This window comes from Ursus americanus, chromosome X (assembly GCF_024610735.1).
Source record: "Ursus americanus isolate L20-20 chromosome X, mUrsAme1.1.p, whole genome shotgun sequence".
Lineage (NCBI taxonomy): Eukaryota > Metazoa > Chordata > Mammalia > Carnivora > Ursidae > Ursus > Ursus americanus.
Window position 1 is genome coordinate 24,363,566 of NC_142164.1, and position 9,835 is coordinate 24,373,400.

Genomic DNA, 9,835 nt, shown 5'->3' on the forward strand with positions numbered 1-9,835 from the left:
AGAAATACCCATATCACTCATCTATCACCACCACCTTGATAAGTGCCTGTAAGGCAGCAGCACTAGGCCCACCCCTACCATCAGTAATGGTAGTAGCTGCTGCAAGGACTGATTCTTTCTCTTCTTTCTCCAGCACCATTTGAACTCTTCCTTTATTGCACCAGCACTAAATTAAGACCCAGCAGGAAAAATATCTGTACATGCTCATCTTTCCAAATGCACAGGAGACATTAGGATCTACAGGATATCATAGGGTCTCCTCTCCTCCCCCTCCAAATAGTTACGTGTCTGTTTCCCTGACAGCCCTCTTTTATTCCTGCATTCCTATCCCAGGTAACCAAGGCCCTCACCGTTAGTCATATCTCTGAGAGAAGAGAGATTTCCGGTATGACAGGATCATTTTTGTTGTCCATCCCCTCATCTCACTATACCCATTCCAAGAAGGTGTCCAGATCTTTGTTCCCCTCTTATACCAGGGTAGATTTATGCTGCCAGCCTGTATTTGGTTTTCTATAATCCTGATCATTTTTTTCTAAATTTTTAAATTTAAATTCTATTAATTAACATATAGTGTATTATTAGTTTCAGAGGTAGAGTTCAGTGATTCATCAGTCTTATGTAATACCCAGTGCTCATTACATCATGTGCTCTCCTTAATGTCCATTACCCAGTTACCACATCCCTTCACCCCCCTCCCCTCCAGCCACCCTCAGTTTGCTTCCTATGATTAAGAGTCTCTTATGGTTTGTCTCCCTTTCTCATTATCTTGACCAAATTTTGCTAAGGGAGAGAGGAATGACTTAGAGAAGAGAGTGAATGGAGGGAGAATACTGTTTATGATACCTAAGCACTCCTTATTCCCTGCCAGGACCCTGGGGAGAAGGTAGGGCCCCAGAGGGGAATGGCCGCTGGGTGCATGTAGGGAAATGGACCCTAGGCATTAGGGCTTCCAGCATTGACAGACACCTCCAAACACCACTGGCCCTGGAGAAGCAAACATGCCCACCTTCAAGGGACCATCTGGACTTGGTTGGTAAGGGTAGCATGGAATGAAGGCCCCACGAAAACCCCTTCCCCCTCCCATTCTTGGGTAATTCTCATTATGAGAGGAGCCCTCTCATAATGAACAAGATTGAACTTTCCTTCACCTCAATGGGATAGAAGGAAGATGAAGATTTAAGCTGCCACCTCTGATTAACCTGCCCCAACACATTACACAGAAGACACAGCAGGCAAGTGCACACTCTTTATTAATAATTAGATCAGAAAAATGCTGGCAGAGGTTGAGCTTGGTGAGCTGGGCAGATCTCATGGGAGAAACTACAACATCTTTTGTCCAGACCGAGGCTGATCTACCTTCCCATCCCCTGGGCTCCACCCCGGCTCCCTCCTTACTTGTAGCAGCTGCCTCAGAAGAGCAGAGAGCCTGGAAGAGAATACACCAAGCAGAAGAGAAGGGGATGGGGGCATTCTCAAGAGTGCTTGTCCCAGTCCAGTATTATTTTTAATCCAATCCAAGAGAATCATGATGTCTGTCCTTGGAATCCACCTTGTTCTTCATCCACTCTTGACTGGAAAGGGTCTTGGAATGAAAGTAGCCAAGACTGAGGGTTCAAGTGCATAGCCAATACTCCCTCGAGCACTGTCTTTAAGTCACCCAGTAGTCTTTCAGGTAACCAGGAAAATGGTTTTTCCCTCTCAAAGGAAGAAATCAGACTTTCAGAAAAGTCCTGCCTGTACTTTGTGATGCTACTTTCCCAATCTTTGCGACAGCTCATTCATTTCACCTAGGAGCGATAAGATGAGCAGTCTGGTAAATCTTCTCATGAAAATCTCTGATGTTGTTCCCAGAACTGCAAAAATACCTATGTTATTTCGATTGGGTTTACCCAAAGGCCAAAGGCAAAGAAGTCACCTCTGATCTCAAAGTATGCTCTCTCCTATCATCTAAGCAAACTCACCAAAAAGTTGTGATGTGTGCATTAAATATTAACATATTGCTCTAGCTCCTAACATACATTAGGTAATCAATAACTACTTGTTTAATGAATTAAATGTAATCCATCAAATTTGCTATCATCAATAGAATTTAACACTCCAACACCCCCCCAACTCTTCCAAATTAATCCCAACAGAGAAATTATATTCTAACAAAATTGTTTTGCCCTCCTTTCCCCCCTAATGAGTGTCAGAGCATCTCTTCTTCCCTGACTTCCTCTCACTCTTCTCAGCTCCAGCCAATGGGGGTCTCAGTGAGGTGCGGGTCAGCTGGAATCAAGGTGTGATTTCTTTAGACTCTTGGGAGATCTTCTAATGGGACGGGTTCAGCTTCTTCAGCAACAAACAAGTTCTGTGGGGCTCAGAGACACAAAAACAGGCCCTCACCTATAAAACTTAAAAACAAGAAGCAAACATGAATGCTGTAGTAGTTTAAAAAGGAATAATAGCATTTTCAAGAAAAAACAGTGCTCCTAAAATTCAATATAAGTTATAACTATATACATAGTTATATGTATATACTATATACTATAAATACATGGTTGTTCCTATCCAATGACATAACATTTTCAGGAAAGGGAGGTTAATAAGAAAACAGAAGAGTGAAAAAGGAAAAGGCTTCATGACTTCAGCCTCTCCGGGGTGTCAACCAATCAGCATCAGCTATCCAGAATCCACCACCTGTGAACTTAAATGCAAATAGAAGAAACCCCCCATTTAAAACATGTGATACTCAAAAAGTAGTCTATCCTTGTTAAAATAAATATATAAAATAAAAACATAGATACATATATGCTTTTGTGTGTGTGTGTAATCAGAATGATTTTTAAAAAGTAATTATTGGGTAACAGGATAATGGACGATTTTATTTAATTTTCTATACTTTAATTTTGGTTTTCAAATTTTCTGTGAAGTAAATGAGTTACTTTTTGATCAGAAGGGGGTCTTACAAAATTGGTTTTTCTTTGCAGTGTTTCCATTCTTACTTACCTTTCTAAAATTAGTGAGTTTGTCCTGGGTCCAGGCCTCCACCCTCAACTGCCACACAGACTTTCTTGCATTTATAGCAGGCCTTGCGCCATGAAAAATTCATGGCTTTACACCATGGGCAGTCCCAATTCTTTGGACTGCATCCTGAGGCAGGCTTCCCCTGGTGTTGGGAATCCACGGCTTTTTTCCCTTTTAGTTGCTTGGTCTTCTGCCCCGGAGGCTGCTGTTTCTTGGGGCTTTTTCTCACACCACTGCTCCTGCTGCTTCCCGGTGGGGATGTCCCCTGGGGCCTCTCTGGATCTTCCTGGCTGTGGCTCTTGCTGTTCTCCAGGGGATACTTCTCCTGGGGCATCACTGGACATTCCTTCTGGCTGGAGCTTCTGTCTCCCAGGGGTGCTGTCCCCTGAGGTCTCTCCAGATCTTTCTGGCTGTGGCTCCCGATGTCCTCCAGGGAAGTTATTCCCTGGGTACACACAGGACCTTCCTCTTGGCTGTGGCTTCTGCTGTCCCCCAAGGGACATCCCCCCTGGAGGGTCTCAGAATATTCCTCCTGGTCACAGCACCTCTGGTCACACAGCGGTGCCATCTGCTCCTGAGCCCCTACTGCAGCCCATGTGCCAGGCGGGTAGATCCCGAGAAGTGGCATCTGGGGCATCTGGGGTGGGACTGCTGCTGCTGCTGCTGCTGCCGCTGCTGCGCCTGCTTCTACTACTACTGAGTGTGGTAGAGGTGTCGAGTATGGGAATCCCATTGGGAATGATGCAGAGAATGGGAATGGATGTGACACCTGCCCTGGCAGAGAGGGTTGCACAGCCTGGGCCCAGGAGCTTGGAGGTGCCTGCACATAAAGCAGAGCTGCTGGAGCTGCTGCTGCTGGAGCTGCTGGAGGAGCTGCTGCTGCGGTTGTTGCTGCTGGGGCTGCTGCTGGCGCTGCTGCTGCTGCTGCTGCTGCTGCTACGGGAGCTTCTGCTGGGGCTGCTGCTGCTGCTACTGGAGCGGCTGCTGGGGCTGCTGCTGCTGCTGCTGCTGCTGCTGCTGCTACTGGAGCTGCTGCTGCTGCTGCTGCTGCTGCTGCTGCTGCTGCTGCTGCTACTGGAGCTGCCATCTGGGCCTCCGAACGGTGCATGGCCTGTGCGCCTGTAGCCATCATCTTGCCCTGCTCATCTACATCCACTGGCCATGCAGCGGCCCCACGCTGTTCTGCTCCCGACTCAGACGTGACCTCCTGAGGAGGGTGGTCAGCCGGGGCCGGCTTCTCTGCCTGGAGCAGTCGCCCACGCAACACATTTCTCTCATCCAACACCTGCTGCAGAGCAGCCCGCGCACATCGAAGCTGCGCAGCCACCTCCTTGCGCTCCCCACGCAGCCGCCGCAGCTCGGAGGCCAGGGCCCAGGCAGCGGTCTCTCGCTCCTCTACTTGCTCCTGCAGCCCATAGACCCGGCGCGCCTGCTGCTCCTGCTGCCTGGCGCCCGCCCGCACGCCCAAGGCCAGCGCGCTCCACGTACAGGCTCTCTTAATGGCGCGCGGCACCTGAGGGTCGGCCAGGACACTTCTAAGCCGGTCCTCTACCTCATTCCAGGGCCGTGAGCGGAAGGCCACGTAGAAATCTGGGCCGCCGCCGTTCATGAGGACTTCGTTGTTGATGAACCTGATCACTTCCATGTGGCGGAACCCGCTGGCGTGGTCCCCAAAGTCAACCGCCATGGCTGCTGCGGCCTAGTTAGCCAACCGCCTCACAGGCGATGCCGCCCCTGCTGCCGCCAGTAAATGGCCGCCCCTCACCTCCCCACTCAGTCCTACGAAAGTCGTTTCCCAGTCCTGGCCTCCTCCTTGGCTTCTTTTCTCCCTCACTCCCAAGTTTTTCCTCAAAAAGAGAAGAAAAAAAGAAAAGAAAGAAAAGCGGGTTCTCTCACCACACCAACCCCCGGTGCGTGAAAGGCGACGACGGCGTGATGCGTCACTGACAGGATCTCTGAGCCACGCACGTCACCGCAAGGTGTTCTGGGACCCATCTCCTGGGCCAAGCGCCCCCTGGAAGGCGAACCGGGTGGATGGCTGCATTGGGTAGTACAGTGAGTCCAGACAGGGACGGGGCACATCAGATTCCTTGGAGATAATAATAGTTGTCACTCGTGCACATAAGGTCTTGGATGGGACTTTCAAACACACACACTCCAGTCAAAAAAAACGGGTGGGTCAGAGAAGGTCAGAGAACTTCTGGGGGAGGGAGGAAGAGAGTTGAGGTGGAGGCTGGGGTGCAGGACCCCCTGTTCGGGGAGATAAATAGGGCGCAAGCCTGGGGTCTATCAAACCTAGAAAAGGGGCAGGACAGTGTTAAGAGTGAAGGCTGTGCTTGTGCTAGTGCTGTGGGAAAGGGAACGAAGCTGCGCATTGGGGCAGCAGGGGGAACCAGGTGAAGAAGAGCAGGAATTTGCCACCCCAAAATATGCCACTCGGGCACATTACTTTGAGTTGAAGTTACTTAAGAAACAGCTGATACAAGCAGGACACTCTAACCCTCCTTTGTGCCCCTGAAAGGAGGAAATAAATCACCCATGTGAAGTATACCCTCTCTTACCCAAAGAGTAGAAGGCACCCTTACCAACAGAAATAGGGAATGAATTTAGGGCTGAAAAGGCTAAATAAAACACTTTATTACGTCTTCATTAATTTATAACCCCAAACCCAAACCTCTTTGTCTTGTCAATCTGTTACAATTTTTTTGTTTGTTTTCAAGTTATAAAAGCTGCCTGGTTTAGTCACTTTTTTAAGTCTTATATTTATATGGGGCTCCTGTATGTATGAAATTAAATTTGTTTTTCTCCTGTAAATCTGTCTTATGTTAATTTAATTATTAGGCCAGCCAAAGAACCCAGAAGGGAAGAAGGGAAAAGTTTTCCACCTCTAAGTTTTGGCACCTGATGTGGGACCCTCCACTACCTAGACATTGCTCAGTCTGGGGCTGCTGCAGCTGAGAGATCCTGGGATCTGAAAAGAGCCCACAGAAGGTAAGAATTTTTACCACATAGGTCTTCTGGATATCTGCTCACAGGGTCTGGTGTAAGTGAGAGTGAGAGTCCTTTTCTTCTTCTAAGTTTAGTTTAACAGGAGAATATCAGGTTCCTTGGATATAGTGACTCTGGTAAATATTATGAGTACTCTTGTTTTTTTTTTTTAAGATTTTATTTGTTTATTTGACAGAGAAAGAGCCTGAACACGCGCACAAGCAGGGGAGTGGCAGGCAGCGGGAGAAGGAGAAGCAGGCTCCCTGCTAAGCAGAGAGCCCAAAGCAGGGCTCAATCCCAGGACCCTGAGATCATGACCTGAGCCAAAGGCAGACGCTTAACTGACTGAACCACCCAGGCACCCCTAGCCCTCTTGTTTCCTATTGATCTCTTTCCTCCCAGAGATGGTCATTGTTTTCTTTTGTCTTTGTCCTTCGTGTCATTTGTCACGAGGGAAACCATAGGGTAAAATGCTTCACAAACTGGTGAGTTCACAGCTCTCACCAGACTGGCATCCGTTTAGACAAACTTGGCTGTGGCTCCTTTATGTAAAAAACAGATGAGGTTTTCTTTTCATCTTGGTCTGTCCTGAGAGTATGGCATTGTGACCAATGAGAATATTCTCTCTGGTCTCTGGCAGCCAGAAGGTATAAGTACTGGCTTGCTTCTGGTAGCCAGCCAAATGAGCTGGGAATCCAACATGAAGTCACAGGCAACATTCTCTTTGTCCAACTGTGCCAGCTCTCAGGGGAGTTTGTCATAAGGTGTCCCAGTTCATAAGGGGCCTTTGTTGTCTAAACCATTGTTGTCTTGTTAGTGCTGGAAAAGTATAATTCTAATAGCACCTGCTTAGTGGCATAGATTAGTGGGTCTGTGACTGGAGACATCTCACATTCTCATGGGAAACTGGAGACACCATTTTCACTACACTATTCTTACTACTGGTGACAACAAAGGTTTTTGCTTTCTTAGGCTAACTCTGGGAGTGAACCCTCTGGATCTTGTGAACACTACATCTTTTGCACACTCTTTTGGGATGCCTCATGTTCATGGTTAAGCTATGAAAAGTTTTACTCGTTTGAGTCTCTATTGAGATTAATATAAGATCCTACTCGTCAATGCCAGACAATAAATTCTTTGAATTAGAAAAACTTCTATATTTGAAAAAAAAATTAAAGAGCTCTCACCCTAAACCACTGCCTTTTTGGTACCTATGGAAAGACCAAATTATAAAGTGGATACAGAGGAGGATAATTACTAGATTAGAGACTCCCTTAACAAGATTAAAGAACAGAAATTAGAACAAAAATTAAAGTCTACATCCAACATAAATTCCAGCTTTGTCACTAAATTACACATCTGAAACTAATATTACACTGTATGTTAACTAACTGGAATTTAAATAAAAACTTAAAAAAAAATAGAATAATAAAATCCAGCCCTGTCTCCTCAGCAAATTCCCTTAGCTCCTAAAACTCCTTCATGTTCCCCAGAAAATCCCTTAAACATCCAGCTGCCTGTTTTAACCTCCCTTTCCCTACAAGATTTACCACAAGCACTCTGGCCTGATCTCCAGGTCTAGGGTACACAGGTTACTCACGTAAATGTTGAAAGCTAGGAAGTGAATTTAGCAGAAGCACAAAGATAGGTGGTAGGATTCACTTTGCTCTGTCCCTTACAACTCCTCCTGCTCTCCAGAGCTCTGTAATCAGGCTCATTTGTATTTCCCTTGGGTGCAATGGAACAAATCATATTTAAATAAGAAGGAACAGATTGGATTTCTGGTGACAGATCCAATGGTCAGAAAGGTTTTCCTCTTTTGCAATAGATTGGGCCAAGAAAGAAAGTGATGAAATAAGGTAAGAAGCAACAGTGAGAAAAAGGTATACAGGTCTGGTCTGGTCATGTTGGGAAAGCTGTCTCCTTCAGCTGTCATCTGCTTCAATTCCTAGAAATCTTTATTTTCAGGTCATCAGTTGGTGTGCAGATCTAGTCAGGGTTTGGTGCTTTCTGTAGATGTGAGGGGTCTGTTCTTTGGAGGTCAGAAGCACAAGGGTTGGTTAACAGTACCTGATAGGGGTCTTTCCATCAGGGTTGAAGAGAGTCTTTCTGGACATGTTTTTTCTAATAGATGAAATTTCTGGGCTGTAATGTGTGATGTTTAAGGTCTTTGTCTCTGGAGAGTACACTGTGGAAAGACTGTTCTACTAAAGCATGGTTATTCCCAACAGAAGCAATTAGGCCTTTGCAATATTTAAGTATATCTCCTTTTACCATTTGTGGATGGAAAGAAGCAGGAGCCAAGTACATTGGCCATCCTGTGATTATCTTAAAGGGTGAGAGTTTATGAGTTCCAAAAGGGGATGACCTGAAATTTAGAACCACTAACGGCAGTGCTTTTGGCCAGGGTATTTGAAGGATCTCTACAAATTTTGCCTAATAATGCTGTTGGTGCATTTGGTTAGCCCTGAGGCAGTAGAAGCACAGTAGAAGTGTTAACACCAGCCAAACAGCACAGACCTGTTAAAGTGAATTCCCTGGTCACTATGGAGGTCGAGGTGGATTCCCCAGGTAGGGATGATCTTTTCCAGTAGGATTGTAGCCACAAAAGTAGCAGTCCAGTAAGAAAACATACAAACCATTACCAAGACATATTTATATCCATGAGATAGGGGAAGCTAAATAAAATCCATCTGCCAAACTTAAGTGGTCCATTGGGCAATTTGAAGTTTCCAGGAGCAGTTGCAGATAGCTTTTCCTGAACTATATTTCAGGCAGGTGGGACAAGCAAAGTAGGCACTCTGTGGCCTTATTAACATTTAGCCACTAGTATTAGTTTATAAAAGTTTTTGTTTTAGACTTTTGTTTTGTAGACTAAAGATTCATTGCATGTATAGTAGTCAGTAATGGGAACTGGATTATTATTTGGCCCAACCCAGAGTTTTCTTTTTTTATTGAACCAATATTTAGTAGATTTCCGATATTGTTTTTACTTTTCTGGGGCCAATTGTTGGACATCTCTACTCAATTTTTCTGGATTATTATTCGGAGGAACATCCCTTTGGACCAAGACAGAAGTTTAGTTGTTTCTTCCTTTGAGAGCAGAATGTTTTGCAGAAATAGTCATTGAGGTGGTTTCCATTAGCCTCCAGGGAATCAAGTTTGGAATGCACAGGGATCTTGATACTGGCCAAAGTGTCTGCAAGAGTATGGCATCTAATAATTTCTGCATATAAAGGCCGTTTTTAATTTTGTCTCCACTGGAAGTAAGGAAGCCTTGCTGTTTCCATAACATTCCAAAGTCATAAACTATTCCAACATACCTACTGTTAGTATAAATATTTGCAGTTTTCCCCTTGGCTAAAATGCAGGTCTGATCAATAGTATACAATTCAGTCTGTTGAGCCAATTCAGCCAAGGGCAAATGTGTTGCCTCAGTGACTTCAAAAGGAGTTGCAATAGCGTACCCAGCATAATATTTATCATTTTCACCTTTTAAATAAGAACCATCAGCAAACCACGGAGAGTTAGTGTTATACAAAGCAGTTTCCCGTAAGTCATCATGGGGAGTCAGGAGGTGATCTGTGAGAATTATAGTCATGAGGAGTATTTCATGGGGAGTCAGGAGGTGATCTGTGAGAGTTATAGTCATGAGGAGTATTGCCCATAGAGAAGGGAAGACGGGTGGCAGTGTTAAGATTATTACAATGAGGAAAAGAGAGTTTGGAATCCAATTTTGACAGTAGCCAGCTGGCCTGAGAAAACCTTGTAATTGGCACTTAGTTTTGGAAAGTTCGGGATGCCATGAAGCCTATTTGGATTTAAATACAGCCCGTGTTCT

At 45.5% G+C, this 9,835-nt stretch overlaps 1 protein-coding gene across 2 annotated transcripts; it reads right to left on the reverse strand.

Moving 5' to 3' along the window:
• Window positions 1–2,998: 2,998 nt before the first annotated feature.
• Window positions 2,999–4,693, reverse strand: LOC123780092 (testis-expressed protein 13C-like). 2 transcript variants are annotated; one of them, XM_087859922.1, is made up of 3 exons: window positions 4,073–4,693; window position 3,918; window positions 2,999–3,861 (listed from the first exon to the last, which is right to left on the reverse strand). In XM_087859922.1, exons 1-3 carry the CDS (start codon window positions 4,691–4,693, stop codon window positions 2,999–3,001), a joined length of 1,485 nt encoding a protein of 494 aa, XP_087716048.1. The 2 variants fall into 2 exon arrangements, with proteins under 2 accessions (XP_087716048.1, XP_087716049.1); XM_087859923.1 differs by lacking the exon at window position 3,918 and having other exon boundaries at window positions 2,999–3,897; window positions 4,108–4,693.
• Between the last annotated feature and the right edge of the window lie 5,142 nt (window positions 4,694–9,835).

Coding starts and splice junctions, on each gene's coding strand:
- LOC123780092 (XM_087859923.1), bottom strand. CDS start 4,693: ATGGCGGTTGACTTTGGGGACCACGCCAGCGGGTTCCGCCACATGGAA. Junction 3,898..4,107: donor AGGCGCACAGGCCATGCACC/GTTCGGAGGCCC, acceptor CAGCCCCAGCAG/CAACAACCGCAGCAGCAGCT.